Raw genomic sequence first — 22,831 nt, 5'->3', positions numbered from 1 at the left:
TTTGAATCCCATGAAATCACGCCGATTGATCATATTCCGGTAGGTACATATAACTGTTGTGAAGCCCTTAGGAAACGGGAAGCGTTTAGGACGTGCAGCAGCGAGGATCTAAATATCTGACATGAGGTTTTGGTAATTGTGCACCCAACTCCATCAGGTGAGAGACTGTCTTCTCTCCCCCTATTTGTTCACCCACTTGTTTACCTTTCAATGGAGGTCTAATAGAGATCTGATCTGAGGTCTGATATTGAGAGGGGGGGGGGGGGGGAATCTAACATGAAGGTCTAATAGGGGCCTCATTTAAGGATCTGATATGGGGATCTGATCTGAGGTGTGATATGGGGATTAATTTGAGGTCTGATATGGGGGGGGGATTTTTTGTAATGGTGCAAATTATACTTTGGGGTGCACTTTTACTGTGGGGGGGGGCATGGCACATTATCAGCTTAGCACAATTATATTGGGGGGATTGTATTAATGTCAGGGACAATATTTGCTTTGCGTAGTTATTTTTAGGGCACTGTGTGCCAATATTATCTGTTTCTGCAGTATAGTATTAGGGAGCACAGCGGGCACAGTATTGGGGGTGGCAGGATGGGATGTTCAGAAGATGGGAGGATAATGGAAAAGTAGGAAATTAAGATGTCTGTCAAACTCTGAGAGACAAGAGATGGCTGAAAGAAATCATCATGGTGGTCTACATCAGAGGAGAAGTCACTGGATGAAAGAGGTATGGGGCGCTGTATGTAATGTTTTCCAAGTATGTCTTTAACAGTAGGGCTGGAGGGAAGGGGTTAGATTGAGAAATTGGCATGGGGGGGGGGGGGTTGCATTTTAGTTTCTACCTCAGGCAGCCGAAAGGCTAGGTGCACCCCTGCCCCTTGCCACAAAGCACTGAGGGAAGGGATCACCAAGCAGAACTCTTGCACCAAGACCTATGACCCCTTAGCTACACCCCTTAAAGCGCCCTATACGATAAGTCATTATCATTTACTGACCTTAAGCCCTTGAAATCCTTGAGAACCTCGATCTCCCTGTAAAATGAAATACAATAAATATACAGAAACCTTATACTGATCGATTGCTACATAGAAAGGTTCAGATCCATAAATATTTTATAAAGGGAGCAGTATTATAGTAGTTATATTCTTGTACATAGGAGCAGTATTATAGTAGTTATATTCTTATACATAAGAACAGTATTATAATAGTTATATTCTTGTATATAGGAGCAGCATTATAGTAGTTATATTCTTGTACATAGGAGGCAGTATTATAGTAGTTATATTCTTGTACATAGGAGCAGTATTATAGTAGTTATATTCTTGTACATATGAGCAGTATTATACTAGTTATATTCCTGTACATAGGAGCAGTATTATAGTAGTTATATTCTTGCACACAGGAGCAGTATTATAGTAGTTATATTCTTGTACATGGGAGGCAGTATTATAGTAGTTATATTCTTGTACATAGGAGCAGTATTATACTAGTTATATTCCTGTACATAGGAGCAGTATTATAGTAGTTATATTCTTGCACACAGGAGCAGTATTATAGTAGTTATATTCTTGTACATGGGAGGCAGTATTATAGTAGTTATATTCTTGTACATATGAGCAGTATTATAGTAGTTATATTCTTGTACATAGGAACAGTATTATAGTAGTTATATTCTTGTACATAGGTGCAGTATTATAGTAGTTATATTCTTGTACATAGGAGGCAGTATTATAGTAGTTATATTCTTGTACATAGGAGCAGTATTATAGTAGTTATATTCTTGTACATAGGGTGCAGTATTATAGTAGTTATATTCTTGTACATAGGAACAGTATTATAGTAGTTATATTCTTGTACATAGGGTGCAGTATTATAGTAGTTATATTCTTGTACATAGGAGGCAGTATTATAGTAGTTATATTCTTGTACATAGGAGCAGTATTATAGTAGTTATATTCTTGTACATAGGGTGCAGTATTATAGTAGTTATATTCTTGTACATAGGAGCAGTATTATAGTAGTTATATTCTTGTACATAGGAGGCAGTATTATAGTAGTTATAGTCTTGTATATAGGAGCAGTATATTAGTAGTTATATTCTTGCACATAGGAGGCAGTATTATAGTAGTTATAGTCTTGTATATAGGAGCAGTATTATAGTAGTTATATTCTTGTACATAGGAGCATTATTATAGTAGTTATATTCTTGTACATAGGAGCAGTATTATAGTAGTTATATTCTTGTACATAGGGTGCAGTATTATAGTAGTTATATTCTTGTACATAGGAGCAGTATTATAGTAGTTATATTCTTGTACATAGGAGGCAGTATTATAGTAGTTATAGTCTTGTATATAGGAGCAGTATATTAGTAGTTATATTCTTGCACATAGGAGGCAGTATTATAGTAGTTATAGTCTTGTATATAGGAGCAGTATTATAGTAGTTATATTCTTGTACATAGGAGGCAGTATTATAGTAGTTATATTCTTGTACATAGGAGCAGTATTATAGTAGTTATATTCCTGTACATAGGAGCAGTATTATAGTAGTTATATTCTTGTACATAGGAGGCAGTATTATAGTAGTTATAGTCTTGTATATAGGAGCAGTATATTAGTAGTTATATTCTTGTACATAGGAGCAGTATTATAGTAGTTATATTCTTTGTCAATTTTCTTTTGACCCTGTATACACATTGCATATCCGTAGAGTACAAATCAGATTTAAATCAGGGAGGATAGGCACATCCTCACATACATAGAAAAGCAGTATGAACAGGGACTACAAGCAAGGATAATGCACCGTAACAGACACCTGTATAGGCACTTGAGAAATATTGTGAGGGCGTGCCCTACACATACAATGATGCATACATATATATGTCACTTAGCTTACAGGGTCTCTATGGCCTGATGGTGAACAGCGAGGCAACAGGCCTCACTAAAACATTACCAACAATAATGGATCTCTAAGCACAACACACTGGAGTATGAGATAGCATGACGTTGGAGGTAGGATGAAGCAGTATCTGTTGAAAGGGTCAATCGACCTTTATTGAGCTGCCACTGGGGGTGACAAACGGTAGCGTAACCAAGGGTTCCACATTTTAGCATGCTTCTCGTGCGTTCTAGATTCCCAACTGGCCAGTTCCTCAAGGCGCTGTATGTGGTCTACTTTATTCACCCATTGAAGAAAGGTAGGGGGCTCTGCACTAAGCCACCTCTGAGGGATTAACAATCTCGCTGCTTGGATCAATTGTGTAGCCAAGCTACTTTTAGAGGGGGACAAAGCTTTAGTGGGCAGCCATAGCAGGACTAGTTCAGGAGACAGCGGTATGACCGTATGTGTAATGGAATCAATGGCTTTAGATACCGCCGCCCAAAAAGGCTGTATCTTAGGGCAGGACCAGAAAATATGCGAAAGAGTGCCCTCTCCGGCCTTACATCTCCAACACTGGTCACTGGAGCTAAGACCCCTGAGAAACAGCTGTTTTGGTGTCATATACCACTGGGTGAGTACCTAAAAGGAATGCTCCTGAATCTTGACACACCTGGAAAAACCGTGTGAGTGTGCATATAGGCGGAGAACCTCGGTCTCCGAGAAGGTCTTCCCTAATTCTGACTCCCAGGTTTTCAGAAACAGTGGGACATCATTAGCGCGGGGAACATTCAGCCCAAGATAAAATAGTGAGATCAATCTGCTATGCGGTGAGCTGGAAGACAGAATTTTTTCGAACCAAGTCTGCTCCCTTTCATGGGTCTTTTTATCTAATAGAATCTTGCTGACTGACCTAAGGTCCGCCAAACCTAGAAAATTGCAGGATTGCATGGTCTGATGTAGGGGGTGCTCAGCTGACAGTCTACCTAAGGCAGCATCCAAAAACTCCTTGGTGGAGAAGCCACTGAAGTTGCTCCACACTGGTGGGGAATTTGCTAACGTTGGTCTCACTGAGTAGGGAGTTAAATCCGCTGGCATGACTAAGGAGGGGGTACCTAGTAAACCTTGATCTTTATTAAGTTGCTTAATCACCAGACTTGTGCCCTTAAGCAGCGTATGGTTATGCAGGGATGTAGAATTCAAACCCCACAATGCAGCTCTCTGCAAATGGGAAAGTTGGAGCATCTCTAAGGCAGTGCCTAACGTTGAGCAAGTAGGAACGTGAAGTTGCATCCACCTTCTAAGGTGGATTGCCCGATAATATATCTGAACGTCTGGCAATGCAAACCCTCCTTGAGACTTCCTTAAGATCAATCTTCTGTGCGCTAGTCTAGCTCCCTCCCCCCCATAGATAAGTAGAGAACAATCCAAAAACTGCGTGAAAAATGAGGAGGGAAGGAAGACAGGCAGCATCTGTATGACATAGAGTATTTTGGGCAGCACAAATGCCTTCAGCAGGTTCTTTCTCCCCATCCAGGAGGTGTATGGGATGCGGAGAGGGCCTAGTAGGCGTTGTACCTCGGCCAGTAGGGGGATGTAATTCAGCCGGAAAATGTTCCTCAAATCAGACGGGATTTTAATTCCCAAGTATGTAATGTGGGAGGATTGCCAGATAAAGGGTGTCGTGGTTTTAAGGGAGGACACACTCTTTGGCGGGGCTGTGATGTTCATAGCCTCAGATTTATAATAATTTACTTTATAGTTAGAGACTTTGCCAAATAGTTCAAATAGGGAGAGGAGATGCGGGAAGGCCTCGACCGGGTTAGAAACCATCACTAGGAGATCATCTGCACAGGCGACATTGATATATTCGATTGTGTCATTTTTGGCTCTAACCCCTCTTATACCAGGGTGGTCTCTAATGGCTTGGAGAAGGGTCTCCATCACCATAATATAGAGAGCTGGGGATAAGGGGCAGCCCTGTCGAGTACCATTATGAATGGGGAAAGATGGTGACAAAGTACCATTTACTCGAATTTTAGCGCTCAGATTGGTGTTCAAGGACATAATCGCCTTTTGAAATTGCTCAGGGATGCTGAATCTGTGCAATGTCTTCCTCATAAAGTTCCAATTTACCCGGTCGAAGGCCTTCTCCGCATCAACACTCAAAAATGTCAGGGGTGTACCTTGCTTCTTTGCCCACTGAACGGCCGTGACGACTCTGCGGGAGTTATGGTTCCCTTCCCTTCCTGGTACGAAACCAGCTTGGTCAGGATGAATCAGTTTAGGGAGGAAGGAGCTGAGGCGAGAGGCCAGGATTTTGGCCCAGATCTTTATATCGACATTTAGGAGGGATATGGGCCTATAACTCCCGCAGAGCGTGTGGTCCTTACCAGGTTTAGGCAAAATAGTCACTGTAGCTTCTAATAGTAGTTATATTCTTGCACATAGGAGCAGTATTATAGTAGTTATATTCTTGTACATAGGAGCAGTATTATAGTAGTTATATTCTTGTAATTTTTCACCTTCACTCCAGGGTCTCCATCCAGGCCAGGTTGTCCACGGTCACCCTATTAATGAACAGGATGAGATTTAATAAGTTATTACGTTTTAACGCCTGAGAGTCAGAGATAAATCCTGAGACTTTCAGTATAAGGTGTATAACATGTGACATAATTTATTTGGTAGCTAGATAGATTTAAATTAAAAAAGCGACAGGTGATAAAGGAAAAGTGTCAGGAGAAAGGAGAAGAATAAGGAGATGGTAAAGTAGACTGATTAGAAGGAGGTGAAAGAAGGATAAGGAGGAGGTAAGGGAGAAAGATAAGAAGAAGGTGACAGAAATCGATAGGGAGGAGGTGACAGAAGGATAAAGAGGAGGTGAAGGAGATGGATGAGGAGGAGGTGAAGGATAAGTAGGTGGTAAAGGACACAAATAAGGAGGACGTGAAGGAGAATGATATAAGGGAGATGAAAAAGGTGGATAAGGAACAAGTAAGGAAGGAGGGGTAAAGAAGAAGGAGGTGGAGGATAAGGATAAGGAGAGATAAACGAGAATGATAATGAGGAAGTGAAGGATGAGGTGGAGGAGATGGATAAGGAGGAGGGGAAAGAGAATCATAAGGAGGAGGTGCAGAAGAAGGAGAAAGATGAGATGAGGGAGAAGGATAAGGTGGAGGATGTGAAGAGGTTGTAAAAGGAGGGGGTAAAGAAGAAGGAAAGACACAAAAGGAAGAAGTAAAAGAGGGAAATTAAGGAAAGTGATAAAGGAGAAGAGTATGAAAAATGGATGAAAGCAAAAGATGAGAGGGAGAAGTAGAAGGTGAAGAATAACAAAGAAAATAAGAAGAGTGAGATTAGTAGAAAAAGTAAGAGAAAGAGGAGAAAGAAATATTTAATATTCCAGGATTTTGCCTAAAATAACCTCACAGCTTTCTACAGGTTGTGTCCAGTACTACAACATAGTCACTTCAGTGGAGCTGAGCTGCAGTTTCAGACATGACCCATGGACGGGTGTGCTCACTCCAGTCATGCTGTCACATTGTTGTCACATTGGGATAGTTCTTTCTATTCATGGCTACTTTGTTACAACCACAGTCTTCTGACCAGGGCTGGATCCTAGTGAGGGCAGTGCCCCAAGAGCTCCCACAACAAATGGGTCCTAGGGGGCTTCATCCACGGACCCTGTCCAGGTCTGTGTCTCCAATCTATTAGTTACAATCACAAACGGAACAGGCAAAGAGTTTGTCTGCTGGGTGTCATTTACATTGTAGGCCACAGTCTAATTTTACCAGTGTACCGACCAGCACACTGATGGCATAGAGGGCACCTATTAATGTAGGTGGCATAATTTGGTGCATATAATTTTAGAAAAATTCTCTGCACCTACACATAGCTAGTAAATGTGGAGCAGTTTGGCAGAAAGGGCTTAAGATGCAACATTTTGTGCCAAAACTGAGCACATTTTTTTCCATTTATCCTCTAGCCCTTACTTTTATTCCTTGTTCTCCCGGAGGTCCTCTGGGCCCCTACAGAATAGAAATAAATGACAGTACATCAGCGACACGGTGTCGCAATCCCTATAATCACATATTGTTAGGGTCATGAAAATGTGTCATATAATTAGATTGGAACTCACTCGATCACCTGGATCTCCGGGTCGTCCTTGTTCACCGGGGAAGCCTTCTCCTGCCTCTCCCTGGAACAGAAAGTCATCGCAACGACTCAAAATCGAGATTTATCCCTCCCCCTAAAAAAAATACAAAATAATGATGCTGGCCAAGTCATGGGGATTACCTGTAGGGGGCGCTGTCGCGACTCTGATGCCTAAGGAGGGCCAATTATGACCCCTCAGTGGTAACCAGCATGTCATGCTTGGTATTATACTAGGGCCATGGAGACTCACTTAACTTCTGCCCATGACTAATGAACTGCTGACGTAACAGTCACTTACCTTGTCGCCTTTTAGTCCTTGAAGTCCTGCTAGCCCCCGGGGCCCTGGTGATCCGTTTTGACCAGGCGGACCCTTTAAAATAAAGATGGAGATATTTTGCTTACATGATTTATTCAATTCTAGGTAAACTGTGACTTTTCTTATCGCTCCACTTACTGGACTTCCCGGCTCTCCCTTGCTGGCCACACCATTGACTAATCCTGGAAGACCCTGCAAGATGGAGAAGTGATTTAATTGTATGGGCAATGTCCTGATAGGAATATCAGATAGGTTGGGGGTGGGGAATCCTGTAGGGTTGGCTCCTTCTATGGAAAAACATATTGCATAAGGCAAAGCTCCTGATATCCTTACCTTCAGGGATGAAATATTGTATTTTAGCATCCATTATATAATATAAAAATGGCGTACTGTAATAGTTTGCATTATCACAAGATAGCAAGAGTTGACAACCTCTGTCACGAACCAGATAAGAGCTCTGTATAGTTGTCACCGGCCTCTATGACCTGCAATGCAGTATCCGCTTTCCCATAAACTAATATCAGCTCATTCTGTAGTAATATTTCCTCACTAGTGGTAGATGGGAGTGACCTCTAGTGGTCGGGTTGTAGAACTGCACTTTTTACGACAAGTATAAATTGTGTTGAGTCTTATAGTCAGGTAATAGGTAATATGAAGTGCACTTACTCTCTCACCTCGTTCTCCTTTTTCTCCCTGGCAGAAAATAAGTGACACAAATTCATTTTATGTTTAGATGAAGGCCAATAGATTTTTTTAAATACTTTGCCTGAAATAAATTTTCAGTTAATTTGCCTTCTTGTCCATAGAATTCAATATTATGGCTTAACTTTTTCCCCCATAAGGGTCAGTATAATAGTAATTATATAATTATCCACTTGAGATTAAAGGGGTTTTCCAAGACTTTAATGGTGATGACCTATAGGTCATCAGTATCTGATCAATGGGGGTCTGATACCCGGGACCCCGCCAATCAGCTGCTCGAGAAGGCAGCGACGCTTGCAGTAGCACCGTGGCCTTCTCTCAGATTTTCCTACGACACGTTCATCGTTCTCGTGGCCTAGGCATAGCTTAGCCCCATTGACGTGAATGGGGCTGAGCTGCGATACCAAGCACGGCCACTACACTATGTACGGCGCTGTGCGTGGTGAGCACAAAAAAAGGCTGCGGCGCTTACAGAGAGCTGATCAGCGGGGTCCCAGGTGTTGGACCCCCCACCTATCAGTTACTGATGACTAATCCTGAGGATAGGTCAGCAGTATTGAATTCTTGGAAAACCCTTTTAATATTATATTAGTACAGTATTTTGGGATATGGGGGAAGTACATAAAGAAATCTCTGCATTACATGGGATCGCAGCGACATAGAAAATGACCTTCACTGATTGTCCTGAAACACCTGGAGGTCCGCTGGGTCCTTCTGGTCCAGGTTGTCCTAGAGTTCCTGGTAATCCTCTCTGTCCTGGGATTCCAGGCTGACCAGGAGTTCCCTAATAATAAAAAATTAAAAAAAGAATGAAAAAAAAATCATTAGTGCGTTACTAGCTATATCGCTGTAAATACGGTACTAATAATAATTAATTACCGCCAATAGCCCTTGTACTTGGTGCAGAATTTCAGATCTTAAAAGCACCAAAATTTAAGGGATGTTCTAGGATTATAAAAATAGGGCCTTTTTATTTTTTGGAAACAGCGCCACTCTTGGTCAGTATCTGGTATAGCAGCTTACATTTGAATGGGGATGAACTGCAACACTCACGCAGACCTAGGTGAGCTTGATTTTATACTGCATATATTCTTCTGCTATTTTTTACCGGGCCCTATAGGTGCTACTTTTTGGGTTGTCTGAGCATTTCATGAGGAATGCAAAGTGCAAAATGTATAGTAAACTTTTACATCAAACAATATATGTATTCTCAGTACCTTAAAGAATAACCTTGTCTATATTCGGACAGAATCTAGAAGCCATATATAAGCATACTGATTTTGAGTAGACTATTAATTATGGCATGCTGTACTGTATAATAAATGCATAGCAGTGGTCTCCCCCTGGTGGTCATATGTGGTATTTCAAGCCTGAAAATGAGACTAATAACTACTATGATGTCCTAAAAGGGTGTACCAATTTTAGGCACACCTGATAGCTCAGGTGTACAGCTTCTGTTTCAATCACTAACAGCAAGCAGAGATCTTGAAAATAGAACACAAAATATATTACAAAAGAGTTGCAGAACTTTACAGGTTAGCCTTATTGATGTAAAGGTGGAAAACTCGGATGATGTCACACAGGGAGATAGTTTATTGTACTTACCGGATTGCCCGGTTCGCCTTTTCGGCCTGGCACCCCTCCTCCTCCGTTAATCACCTCCCCGGGTTCACCCTATGCAGAGATGATATAGGACCTTATCATATGGGTAATAATAAGTGCCTGTGGTTAGACCCTGGAGAAAATCTTAATACTAGGCGACCCTAGAGTAATAGGGCCACAGTGCCCCCGACTCTGAGGTAGGAACACCAGCCCACGTGCACCCTGGTCGCTAGGAACACAAACTCCTTCCATTCATTCCAACAGAGGTAGCTGTCGGGTAGAATCAGGGGGAAAATGGCTTTAAAACATGTCAAATAAAACATTAGGAGAAGGAAGGATCGGGCAGTTGCATTTCAACATGTGTCATCCTTTTGTTCTCAGGGAGATAAGCCACCGTCCAGCAGCTCTCCCTATCGAAAGCACATCCATACTAGCTGAGTATGCATGTGTATGGTTAAGGGGGGGGGGGGGGGTTGTCAAGTGAGATACTTGATGTGAATGGCCAGCCTCAAACTTACCGGTAATCCTCTCTCTCCTCTTGGACCAACTGGACCTGCAGGTCCGCCTTCCCCCTAAGAGACCAGAACAATATAGGTTAAGTGAATGAAGTAATAGTCGAGTGTTCCTATATGAAGGTAGGTCCTCTGACTACTTACCGTTTCCCCCTTCTCGCCTTGAGATCCTTTACTCCCCTAAAATACAACAATGTATCTTTTCCATCAAATCAGTATAAAACACACCGATACAATGTACATTAGAATAATGATATGGGGTGACTCACCGGGGTACCAGGCGTGCCATTACTACCAGGGCGGCCGGGACTTCCTGGGAGACCATCACCTCCTGGCTCTCCCTATAAGAACAAGTCATGTACGTATCTGTAGCAATGCCATTCAGAATAGAGGCACCTGAGACATAGTTTTAGAATGTGTCCGCCACTTTAAGTGGGAGGAGCCTGTGTGGCAAGTCTAGACCATAGTAGGGGTATGCCATGCCATTTCTTTTCTAGAGTGTGCCTAACCAGCTGATCTATCTGATACAGTGAATACAAGGGCCCTTTAAGAGATTTCTTCTTAAAGGGCACCTGTCATTTACAAACAAGGTGGAGTCATCGATTCTATAGCAGAACTAATATCAAAGAGCCGGAAGTGTCTCTACCTGTAAAACACAACTTGAAAATTTAAAGGGACACGCTAGAAAACATTGTGATACATTGTATTAACTCTAGTGCAGGACCCGAGGGGGTGGAGCATGACAGGAATTCAAAGCAACCAAAGGGAGAATCTTTGTATCATGCTCCGCCCCTCCTCAAAGCTGTAACTGAAATTGACAAAAAAGGTGGGCGTGACTTAATGTGAAAGGGTGGTACTTTGATTAAAAGGTGTGGCTTAAAATAAAAGGGGTGTGGCAGTTTCATACTTGGTCATTGTCTGATCTATCTGTGCAATATTTTGGTTACTCACAGTTTCACCCTTCTGTCCTCTTGTGGCTGTACCCTCTCCAGCAGGGCCACGGGGTCCAACTGGCCCCTGTGGACCAGGGGGACCTGGTCGACCCTGAAATATAAAAAAATATTTTTCATTTTCAATGACTGTAACGTGTTTTTTTTAACTGGAGAAATGTCACATCTTTCATATGATCTCTATGGTGTTGATACGCACGGGGTCTCCTGGTGGTCCTGTTGATCCTGGGCGGCCGCTGCTCCCCTAAAAGAACATGTCGTTTTAAAAAAAATATCTTGACAGTAAATACTTAATGACAGCCATAGAGTTAACTCTGTGACTGTGAATATATCGGGGTACAGGGGCGGTACTTACTATTTCTCCTTTCTGACCTCTCTCGCCCTAAACGTAGAAGAAAAATTATGGATGGTTAGCCAGGAGAGAACTGAACTGACAATGTTCATGTGGGCACTCTGAGCCTGTTCCCGCGGGCACCCTGGGCCTGTTCCCGCTGGCACCCTGGGCCTGTTCCCGCTGGCACCCTGGGCCTGTTCCCGCTGGCACTCTGGGCCTGTTCCCGCTGGCACTCTGGGCCTGTTCCCGCTGGCACCCTGGGCCTGTTCCCGCTGGCACTCTTGGCCTGTTCCCGCTGGCACTCTGGACCTGTTCCCGCTGGCACTCTGGGCCTGTTCCCGCTGGCACTCTGGGCCTGTTCCCGCTGGCACTCTGGGCCTGTTCCCGCTGGCACTCTGGGCCTGTTCCCGCTGGCACTCTGGGCCTGTTCCCGCTGGCACTCTGGGCCTGTTTCTGCGGGCACTCTGGGCCTGTTCCTGCGGGCACTGTGGGCCTGTTCCCGCTGGCACTCTGGGCCTGTTTCTGCGGGCACTCTGGGCCTGTTCCCGCTGGCACTCTGGGCCTGTTTCTGCGGGCACTCTGGGCCTGTTCCCGCTGGCACCCTGGGCCTGTTCCCGCTGGCACTCTGGGCCTGTTCCCGCTGGCACTCTGGGCCTGTTCCCGCTGGCACCCTGGGCCTGTTCCCGCTGGCACCCTGGGCCTGTTCCCGCTGGCACTCTGGGCCTGTTCCCGCGGGCACTCTGGGCCTGTTCCCGTGGGCACTCTGGGCCTGTTCCTGCGGGCACTCTGGGCCTGTTCCCGCTGGCACTCTGGGCCTGTTCCCGCTGGCACTCTGGGCCTGTTCCCGCTGGCACTCTGGGCCTGTTCCCGCTGGCACTCTGGGCCTGTTCCCGCTGGCCCTCTTTGGCAATTAATGGCATTGTGGATCCCCTGATGCTGTTTATGGGGTCCCTCTGGCACCTCTGACACTGTCAGTGTGGGTGTTCTGGGGATGTTAAAATAAACTCTACCACTTTTTATTTTTGGTCCCAGGAATTTATCAGATCATCTTGCACTATTTATTAGGGTCCTTTGTCTATATATATGAGGGTCCTTCATCACTATTGAGATCCTCCGGCACTGTTATTTGGGCACTACTTCACTGTAAATGGGGGAACATGGCAGTGGGTAAACGGCACTATTTTGGGGAGCATTCTGGATGTCATTCGGAGGGTATAGTTCTTATGTTATAAGTAAAGGCAATGCTGAGGATAGTTGTCCATACACTACTACATTCATCATGCTCACCTGCGGGCATTGCACCGTACAAGGCTCCTAAAGGAAACAAAAAAAGATTGAAAAATCCCCCAATACCAGAAATGTTACAGTTGTTGTCACAGATTTTATTCTTATGCTTATAATAGTGCTGGGACGTTATAAGAGGAGCGGCTGATATTGTTTATACATATGGATGTCAATGTCTGAAGGCTCTCGGCACTGGAGATATACAGTAGTGATCATGGGGGGCAGGGATCTGCCTTTCCTCTCCCCACCTCACATGTGGGCTAGTCTATAGAACATTGACCCAGAACTTACTTCCACTTGGGTGACCGTACATATCGCCTCTGCCAAAGGATCCATGAGGCTGTCCAGGTTTGCACTATCTGCTGTGTAGAAGACGTTCCGCGGGCTCTGACCAGAGACTATTCTACGTAGCTGTTCCTGGTCAGCTCCATTCGTTCCTACTGCCAAAACCCGAATACCTGGAGAAAGACAAAGAGGGTGCTTAAACTACATCACCCATCATCCTAAGCAAGTTGTGCTGCCCTGCTTTAAAGAGGACCTGTCTCCTCTCCTGATGTCTGTTTTAGTAACCGCTTGCATTCCCCATGTAATAACAATTCTGGAGCATCTATTCTTATGACTCTACGATAAGCCATCCTTCTATTATCCCTACTAGAAATTATAAATGAATTGCTAGCAGTCTGCATGGAAGGTCCAGCTGGGTGTTACCAGTTGGGGGGGGGGTGTCCCTGCACTGTCCAATCAGTGCGGCCAGTGGCAGACGGACACATCCCTAAATCCAATACCAAACAATGCATGCAACATGATGATACACTGTGTCATTTACCTGTAGCTGTGAGGGCATTCGCTGCTTGTAGAACATCATCTGATGATGGAGTATCTGCAAAAATTACCAGAACACCAGGAACATTCTGCCTTCTGCCGTAGGCCCGGGTGAATAGATAGTTCCTTGCAAAATCTATGGCACCACCTGAAGAGGAACAGATGTAATATGGTCATAGCTGGGCACAGTGGAGAATAATGGAGATTGCACTCACTATTCTGCTGGTGGAGTCACTGTGTACATACATTACATTACTTATCCTGTACTGGTCCTGAGTTACATCCTGTATTATACTCCAGAGCTGCACTCACTATTCTGCTGGTGCAGTCACTGTGTACATACATTACATTACTTATCCTGTACGGATCCTGAGTTACATCCTGTATTATACTCCAGAGCTGCACTCACTATTCTGCTGGTGCAGTCACTGTGTACATACATTACATTACTTATCCTGTACGGATCCTGAGTTACATCCTGTATTATACTCCAGAGCTGCACTCACTATTCTGCTGGTGGAGTCACTGTGTACATACATTACATTACTTATCCTGTACTGGTCCTGAGTTACATCCTGTATTATACTCCAGAGCTGCACTTACTATTCTGCTGGTGCAGTCACTGTGTACATACATTACATTACTTATCCTGTACGGATCCTGAGTTACATCCTGTATTATACTCCAGAGCTGCACTCACTATTCTGCTGGTGCAGTCACTGTGTACATACATTACATTACTTATCCTGTACTGATCCTGAGTTACATCCTGTATTATACTCCAGAGCTGCACTCACTATTCTGCTGGTGCAGTCACTGTGTACATACATTACATTACTTATCCTGTACGGATCCTGAGTTACATCCTGTATTATACTCCAGAGCTGCACTCACTATTCTGCTGGTGCAGTCACTGTGTACATACATTACTTATCCTGTACTGGTCCTGAGTTACATCCTGTATTATACTCCAGAGCTGCACTCACTATTCTGCTGGTGCAGTCACTGTGTACATACATTACTTATCCTGTACTGGTCCTGAGTTACATCCTGTATTATACTCCAGAGCTGCACTCACTATTCTGCTGGAGCAGTCACTGTGTACATACATTACATTACTTATCCTGTACTGATCCTGAGTTACATCCTGTATTATACCCAGAGCTGCACTCACTATTCTGCTGGTGGAGTCACTGTGTACATACATTACTTATCCTGTACTGGTCCTGAGTTACATCCTGTATTATACTCCAGAGCTGCACTCACTATTCTGCTAGTGGAGTCACTGTGTACATACATTGCTTATCCTGTACTGACCCTGAGTTACATCCTGTATTATACTCCAGAGCTGCACTCACTATTCTGCTGGAGCAGTCACTGTGTACATACATTACATTACTTATCCTGTACTGGTCCTGAGTTACATCCTGTATTATACCCAGAGCTGCACTCACTATTCTGCTGGTGGAGTCACTGTGTACATACATTACTTATCCTGTACTGATCCTGAGTTACATCCTGTATTATACTCCAGAGCTGCACTCACTATTCTGCTGGTGCAGTCACTGTGTACATACATTACATTACTTATCCTGTACTGATCCTGAGTTATATCCTGTATTATACTCCAGAGCTGCACTTACTATTCTGCTGGTGGAGTCACTGTGTACATACATTACATTACTTATCCTGTACTGATCCTGAGTTATATCCTGTATTATACTCCAGAGCTGCACTTACTATTCTGCTGGTGGAGTCAATGTGTACATACATTACATTACTTATCCTGTACTGATCCTGAGTTACATCCTGTATTATACTCCAGAGCTGCACTCACTATTCTGCTGGTGCAGTCACTGTGTACATACATTACATTACTTATCCTGTACTGATCCTGAGTTATATCCTGTATTATACTCCAGAGCTGCACTTACTATTCTGCTGGTGGAGTCACTGTGTACATACATTACATTACTTATCCTGTACTGATCCTGAGTTACATCCTGTATTATACTCCAGAGCTGCACTCACTATTCTGCTGGTGCAGTCACTGTGTACATACATTACTTATCCTGTACTGATCCTGAGTTACATCCTGTATTATACTCCAGAGCTGCACTCACTATTCTGCTGGTGCAGTCACTGTGTACATACATTACTTATCCTGTACTGATCCTGAGTTATATCCTGTATTATACTCCAGAGCTGCACTTACTATTCTGCTGGTGGAGTCACTGTGTACATACATTACATTACTTATCCTGTACTGATCCTGAGTTACATCCTGTATTATACTCCAGAGCTGCACTCACTATTCTGCTGGTGCAGTCACTGTGTACATACATTACATTACTTATCCTGTACTGATCCTGAGTTACATCCTGTATTATACTCCAGAGCTGCACTCACTATTCTGCTAGTGGAGTCACTGTGTACATACATTGCTTATCCTGTACTGACCCTGAGTTACATCCTGTATTATACTCCAGAGCTGCACTCACTATTCTGCTGGAGCAGTCACTGTGTACATACATTACATTACTTATCCTGTACTGGTCCTGAGTTACATCCTGTATTATACCCAGAGCTGCACTCACTATTCTGCTGGTGGAGTCACTGTGTACATACATTACTTATCCTGTACTGATCCTGAGTTACATCCTGTATTATACTCCAGAGCTGCACTCACTATTCTGCTGGTGCAGTCACTGTGTACATACATTACATTACTTATCCTGTACTGATCCTGAGTTATATCCTGTATTATACTCCAGAGCTGCACTTACTATTCTGCTGGTGGAGTCACTGTGTACATACATTACATTACTTATCCTGTACTGATCCTGAGTTACATCCTGTATTATACTCCAGAGCTGCACTCACTATTCTGCTGGTGCAGTCACTGTGTACATACATTACTTATCCTGTACTGATCCTGAGTTACATCCTGTATTATACTCCAGAGCTGCACTCACTATTCTGCTGGTGCAGTCACTGTGTACATACATTACATTACTTATCCTGTACTGATCCTGAGTTATATCCTGTATTATACTCCAGAGCTGCACTTACTATTCTGCTGGTGGAGTCACTGTGTACATACATTACATTACTTATCCTGTACTGATCCTGAGTTACATCCTGTATTATACTCCAGAGCTGCACTCACTATTCTGCTGGCTATCTGTAGACTATATTAAGCAGTTATTATGGGCACATTACCAATGGTGGTCCCGCTGGGATCAGAGAACGGGATGTTCTGAATTTGTTGCAGAACTGACCGCAGCTCGCTGGAACGGTTCAGCAGGACTGAGGGACGCTGCCGGAAACTGTAGGCTCCAATTGCAATCTTAAAAAAAGACATTAAAAGTAAGAATTAACAAGATGACGGCATAACTGCTGGGCGTGCAGAGGTCACACCCTGAATCTGGTGCCTGAGGGGCTCCCGTGGCCCCTCGACTATATACCAGGACAGTAGTCACATCTCCACAAGGCTCCATTATTTTCCATGGAGTTGTAGCTGCAGTGGTTACAGTATGTGCCCTGGTAAACCATATTGCGGCACAGTGTTGTTGGTCGCCATGTGGGCTGCTGGGCATTGAGAAGTACCTGCGTAGCATCGGGTCCCAGCTGCCCCACTGAGGACACGGCCTGTGAGAGGAACCTTTTGATGTTCTCCTCGTTGTACTGATTATCCTGAGTCGTGTGCACCATGAACACAATGTCCGTCCTACCGGTCCCACAGACTGTGGAGGAAAAAAATTCAGAAATAACGGATATTTCCAATATGGTCCACTGCGATGGTACCAATACTATCAGATATACTGACCGGTGTTGGCTAGGATCGACACAGCTTCACTCTCCCGGCTCCCAGAGATCACACGGAACTGATAGCGGGCGCCGGCGAGAAGGTTGTCGATGTCATAGTACCTCACGTCCCCAGACACCTGCCGGCTTGATTCGGGTCCACCTTAAAAATTGAAAACATCAAGTCAAAACCATAACTATGGGATGCACCACCCATGAGGACTGCAGCTCAGGCTGTACCCTTCCCTCCCTGTAGGGGGCTACATTATGGTAGATATAGAGCCCATCGTTGCCCTTTCTCGGCCTCCTGGTGGAAGGTGCACTTTCACTTTGGAATCTGGATGCACTCATCCATGAGGTACTTGTACTTACCATCTACCCGTCTCCAGTAGATTAGGTATCCGGTGCTTCCAGGTGCTTCTGACCAGGTAAGTCTCACCCGTTGACGTGATACATCTGTTACTCTGAGATCTCTCACAGGATTTGCCTGAATGTCCGCTGGAAACACAAAAAGCAAAGAATTTTACATGACTCAGAAGGGTGATTTTCTTCATATGAAGATGGAGACAGTCACGCAAGGTAGAGGTTTGGTTATCACTCGTATGCAAGCGGTGTGGACTGACTACGCCACTGACTGGCTATACTATGGAGGGGCGCGACTAAACACCTACCTGGTCTTCTTCAGTAGAGCCTCTGATGGTGAGGATAGGCTTGGGCCCTTAGGGTAGTTGCCAGGTGCCACTCCACAGCAGTCCCCGAGTCAGTGGCAGCTGACCAGGGGGTCAGAGTACCTGGTGCAAGCACCGAGGGGGAAGTACGTGGTCGGGAAGTCTGGGGTCAGGGCAGGCAGAGATCAAGCAAGGTCCGTAAACAAAGTCAGAGGCAGAAGGCAAACAAGCAAGGTCCGTAAACGAGGTCAGAGGCAGGTGGCAAACGGGCAAAATCCAATAATTCCTAAAGCTACTTGCTGCCCGCGCTTGTCAGCGCGGCGCATAGCAGCAGGAGGGAAAGATGGAGCCCGTGCCCGTGGGTAGGGGCAGCAGCGCCGGGACGGACCGCTAGGCTAACAATCACTAGTCAAGAAGATCAAGACTGTTACAAGAAAGTAATACAAAGGGCCATGCCCACCTCAAAGTGGACCCAATGACTACCATTGGGGTCCATGAAAACCAACGCAGATCCTCCTACAATAAGGAAGAAGGACTTGGTCTGAAGGTCAACCTACCGTCTCTTCTACATGAATGGGAAACCAAGAGTTGGGTCAACCAGGGCCAGTCTTTGGGGTATGTTTGGTATTCAAAATGAGTACTAGGAGGGTAGCCTCAATTTAAAAAATCCCCTTTCTGGAATGCAAACGTTGCATGTTGTGTCTCTGAACTATTCCTAGGCTCAAAGAACTGGATTCCCCCCCCCCCCCCACACTTCCATTAAACTAAGGTCTAAAATGGACCCAGTGACTACCATGGGTACCATGAGAACTGATGCAGATCCCCCTACAATAAGGAAGAGGGAAATGGTTTAAGGGTCAAATTACCTTTTGTTCAACAAGAATGGGAAACCAAGGGTTGGGTCAACCAGGGCCAGTCTTTGGGATATGTTTTGCTTCCAGAACCAGTACCAGGAGGATGGCCCCAATTTGTAGGACCCCCTTTTTGGAATGCATGTCCCATGTTGTATCTCTCAACCATCCTTGGGCTGATAGATCAAAGAACTAAGGTCGGACCCCCCCCCCCCCCCCCCACAGCCATTAGACTAAGGTCTGAAGTGCGCGCAGTTGACGCTGTGACCGGGCAATGACAATGGCGAGTAACACTCATCACATCTCAATGGATTAACTTACGTGTTGTCACACTCGTAGAGACCGGTTCCCCCTGACGATTGCCCACCAGTGCCGTGACTTTGACGACATATCGGACACCTGGCTCCAGGTCGACCAGCTCGAATGAGCTGGCATTACCCGTCACCTCTCTAGTTTGTTCGGGACCACCTAAGGAAACAACAAAAGTCATCGGGTCAACTCTTATATAGTGAATGCAATGTGGTGTGATACTATTGGTGTATACAGAGGAACCTGCACTGATGGATCCCATTAGTCCAGAAACCAAAGCAGCATGGTGGAAATGGGTGCAATGCAGTCACGACATGGACCTTTGCAGAAGGGTGTCTTTCAGCAGATTTGTACCTATGACACTGGCTGACCTGTTACATGTGCGCTTGGCAGCTGAAGGCATCTGTGTTGGTCCCATGTTCCTATGTGCCCGCATTGCTGAGAAAAATTATGTTTTAATATATGCAAATGAGCCTCTAGGAGCAATGGGGGCGTTGCCATTACACCTAGAACCTCTGCTGTCTCTCAACTGCCACGTCTTCTGCACTATCATTGACAGGGCCAAGCATGATCCAGCATAAACTGCCTGGTCCTGTCAATCAAATTGCAGAGGGCACAGTTGCAGAGAGAGCAGAGCCTCTAGGTGTAAAGGTAACGCCCCCATTGCTCCTACAGGCTCATTTGCATATATTAAAACATCATTTTTCTCAGCAATGCGGGCACATATGGACATGGGACCAACACAGATGCACATGTAACAGGTCAGCCAGTGTCATAGGTATAAAACTGCTGACAGATGCCCTTTAATGTGTGGAACAACAGAACAGACAAGACGCGCCTCAACGTGGCAGGTTTTGCAAAACTGGGTGGCGATGTTTGGGCTTCCATGTAGCCGAGCACTGGATGCCGATAGGACACCCTATGGTTAAACCACCGATAAATTATAACGGCGATATTGCAGTACCCGTGTATTAGGGCAATTGGAGCTCATACCCTCCTCCGGGCTCCAGGAGACTCTATAGGATGTAGCTCCTTGAACCCCGACCCATGTCACTCTTATGATATTTTGGCTTTCAAATATCCGCAGACTTGTCACAGCGCCAACCTCCTGCCGAGCTGCAAAAGAATGCGAAGAAACCATTACACATTAGTGGATGAGAGCGATTTTCACTATGATATGTTTTCATATCATTTCTGCCCATATAATATCACCAGATCATTCCAAGATAATAAATAATATTGCCGTATAGTGCCCAACTAACATGTAGTGCCATCTAGTTCCCATATAATACTGCCATAAATAATAACACCATATAGAAGCCAAACAACATGTAGTCTCACATAGTACTGCCATCTAGTTCCCACAGAATACTAACATAAATAATACTGCTGTATAGTGCCTAACTAACATGTAGCATCACATAATGCAGCTCTAGTTCCCACATAATTCTGCCATAAATAGTACTGTCGTATAGTGCCCAAATAGCATGTAGTAGCACATAGTACTGCCATCTAGTTCCCACTTAATACTACCATGAATATTACTATCAAATACCGCTGACATAATGCCACCACATAATACTGCCATAAATAATACTGCCTTATTGTAGCCAAATGACATACGGTATCACATAATACTGCCATCTAGTTCCCATAATACTGTCATATAGTAGCCACATAACATGTAAGATGTCGTAGTACTCTCATCTAGCTCCCAAATAAAACTGCTATAATGAATTCCGCTATATAGTGCCCACATAACTTGTACTAATTACATATGGCTTCCATCGTGTTCCCACATAATTCTGCCATAAATAACACCACCATATAGTGCCCAAATAACATCTAGCATCATATAATGCTTCCATCTAGTTCCCACATAATACTGCAATTCATACCCTAATAATCTTGCCCTCTACCTGTTTGTGCAACAATCGATACGGGTTCACTCTCCGTGGTGCCGATCAGAGTGGAGACGAAGATGGTGTAGGCCGTCCCAGGCAGTAAGTCTGTGATGTCTATGGACGTTACATCCCTGGTCACCAACCTGGAAACCTCAACACCTGGAAGTACAAGCAGCATATTACAAAGTGCACGGTATTATTACGTGTGTAAAGGTGGACCGTAAACTTGCAGTCATGGTCTATGACAGGGTGGGGCATGGGCTGGGGCGCCCCGGGGCAGCAACAAGCCACTCTGCCCTGGCCAGGGTATTTGAGGGCACAAAGGAAAGCCTGGTTATAGCTCAATGCTTACATAATGATGCCTCACAGTGCCTAAAATGTACCGCCATGTAGTGCTGGAATGGTGCAGGCTGATGAGATATTTTTTGCAGCCTGCACTGGGCTCAAGGGTTGGTGCATGCAATGGGGGAGGGAAAGGGGTGACCTACAGGTTCTGGGGCGGTCTACCATTAGGCCGTTTTACAAAGTGTATAAATACCGTCTCTGCGCCTCCAGGTGATCCTATAGTTTGTCGCTCTTGCAACCGGGCTCCACTGCAGGCGTATCGTATTGTCTCCAATACTAGTACTTCGCAAGTTTGTCACTTGGTCAACAGAATCTTCCTCTACAGGAATCAAATGGGTTATATGTAAGACGCAAGGGGTACGGTTGGGCAGACCAGACAACTTCTTATGGCTGCAAACTCTACAGTGCATGCTGCACCATGTACAGGATTAGAAAACATGGCTGCATTCTTCAAGAAACAGCACCACACCTGTCCACAGGTCATGTATGGTACTGCAGCTTAGCTCCATTCACTTCAAGGATGGAGGTAAGCTGCATACCACTCACAACCCACTGACAGGTGTGGCGCTGCGTCTGGAAGAATGCAGCTTTGTTTTTATAATCCTGTACTGTGACTATGCCTGGCGTAAAAGGAAAACTAGGCATCTGCCTAGGGCGGCACATTGACAATACCTGTTCGAACGGGTGATGGTGGCAGGGCTGGTTTCAGTGCTGCCAATTAAAGCTGTCACCCCAATGACATAAACCGTGTTCCCCTGCAAAGGTTCAATGTCATAAGACGCTGTTCCTGCCGGTAGTGTCCTGCTAATCTCACGACCTTAAAAAACAGACATGTAAAAATGATAAAAAAAATGATAACAAATGGATAAAAGTAGCTTAAAACTGCTTTAAAGAGAAACTGTCACCATGAAATGCAGTGTGGTCCGTGGGCAGCAAGTTCTAGAGCAGGAGGAGCGGAGCAGACTGATATAAAGAGAACCTGTCACCATGAAATGCAGGGTGGTCTGTGGGCAGCAGGTTCTAGAGCAGGAGGAGCGGAGCAGACTGATATAAAGAGAACCTGTCAGTCACCATGAAATGCAGTGTGGTCTGTGGGAAGCAGGTTCTAGAGCAGGAGGAGCGGAGCAGACTGATATAATGAGAACCTGTCACCATGAAATGTAGTGTGGTCTGCAGGCAGCAGGTTATAGAGCAGGAAGAGCAGAGCAGACTGATATAAGGAGAACCTGTCACCACGAAATTCAGTGTGGTCTGCAGGCAGCAGGTTATAGAGCAGGAAGAGCGGAGCAGACTGATATAATGAGAACCTGTCACCATGAAATTCAGTGTGGTCTGCGGGCAGCAGATTATAGATCAGGAGGAGCTGACCAGACTGATATAATGAGAA

General features: G+C 44.8%; 1 protein-coding gene across 1 annotated transcript in view; it reads right to left on the bottom strand.

The window, feature by feature from the left end:
- Positions 1 to 22,831, bottom strand: part of LOC122944218 (collagen alpha-1(VII) chain-like) — a 76,151-nt gene that overhangs the window by 52,040 nt on the left and 1,280 nt on the right. The window contains exons 2-28 of the mRNA XM_044302442.1: positions 22,117 to 22,155; positions 21,638 to 21,763; positions 21,115 to 21,258; positions 20,189 to 20,311; positions 19,208 to 19,354; positions 17,740 to 17,865; positions 17,390 to 17,530; positions 17,170 to 17,306; positions 16,783 to 16,909; positions 13,565 to 13,708; positions 13,030 to 13,196; positions 12,742 to 12,768; positions 11,476 to 11,502; positions 11,320 to 11,364; positions 11,122 to 11,214; positions 10,440 to 10,511; positions 10,315 to 10,350; positions 10,177 to 10,230; positions 9,662 to 9,730; positions 8,727 to 8,840; positions 8,021 to 8,047; positions 7,493 to 7,546; positions 7,337 to 7,408; positions 7,022 to 7,081; positions 6,876 to 6,911; positions 5,409 to 5,453; positions 999 to 1,034 (exon numbers count right to left, since the gene is read on the bottom strand). Of these exons, the coding sequence (XP_044158377.1) occupies positions 999 to 1,034; positions 5,409 to 5,453; positions 6,876 to 6,911; positions 7,022 to 7,081; positions 7,337 to 7,408; positions 7,493 to 7,546; positions 8,021 to 8,047; positions 8,727 to 8,840; positions 9,662 to 9,730; positions 10,177 to 10,230; positions 10,315 to 10,350; positions 10,440 to 10,511; positions 11,122 to 11,214; positions 11,320 to 11,364; positions 11,476 to 11,502; positions 12,742 to 12,768; positions 13,030 to 13,196; positions 13,565 to 13,708; positions 16,783 to 16,909; positions 17,170 to 17,306; positions 17,390 to 17,530; positions 17,740 to 17,865; positions 19,208 to 19,354; positions 20,189 to 20,311; positions 21,115 to 21,258; positions 21,638 to 21,763; positions 22,117 to 22,155 (2,288 nt within the window). The remainder of the gene's footprint in view (positions 1 to 998; positions 1,035 to 5,408; positions 5,454 to 6,875; positions 6,912 to 7,021; positions 7,082 to 7,336; positions 7,409 to 7,492; positions 7,547 to 8,020; positions 8,048 to 8,726; positions 8,841 to 9,661; positions 9,731 to 10,176; positions 10,231 to 10,314; positions 10,351 to 10,439; positions 10,512 to 11,121; positions 11,215 to 11,319; positions 11,365 to 11,475; positions 11,503 to 12,741; positions 12,769 to 13,029; positions 13,197 to 13,564; positions 13,709 to 16,782; positions 16,910 to 17,169; positions 17,307 to 17,389; positions 17,531 to 17,739; positions 17,866 to 19,207; positions 19,355 to 20,188; positions 20,312 to 21,114; positions 21,259 to 21,637; positions 21,764 to 22,116; positions 22,156 to 22,831) is intronic.

Source organism: Bufo gargarizans, chromosome 7 (genome assembly GCF_014858855.1).
Source record: "Bufo gargarizans isolate SCDJY-AF-19 chromosome 7, ASM1485885v1, whole genome shotgun sequence".
NCBI classification, from domain to species: domain Eukaryota; kingdom Metazoa; phylum Chordata; class Amphibia; order Anura; family Bufonidae; genus Bufo; species Bufo gargarizans.
This window is presented reverse-complemented; position numbering and strand designations above follow the sequence as displayed.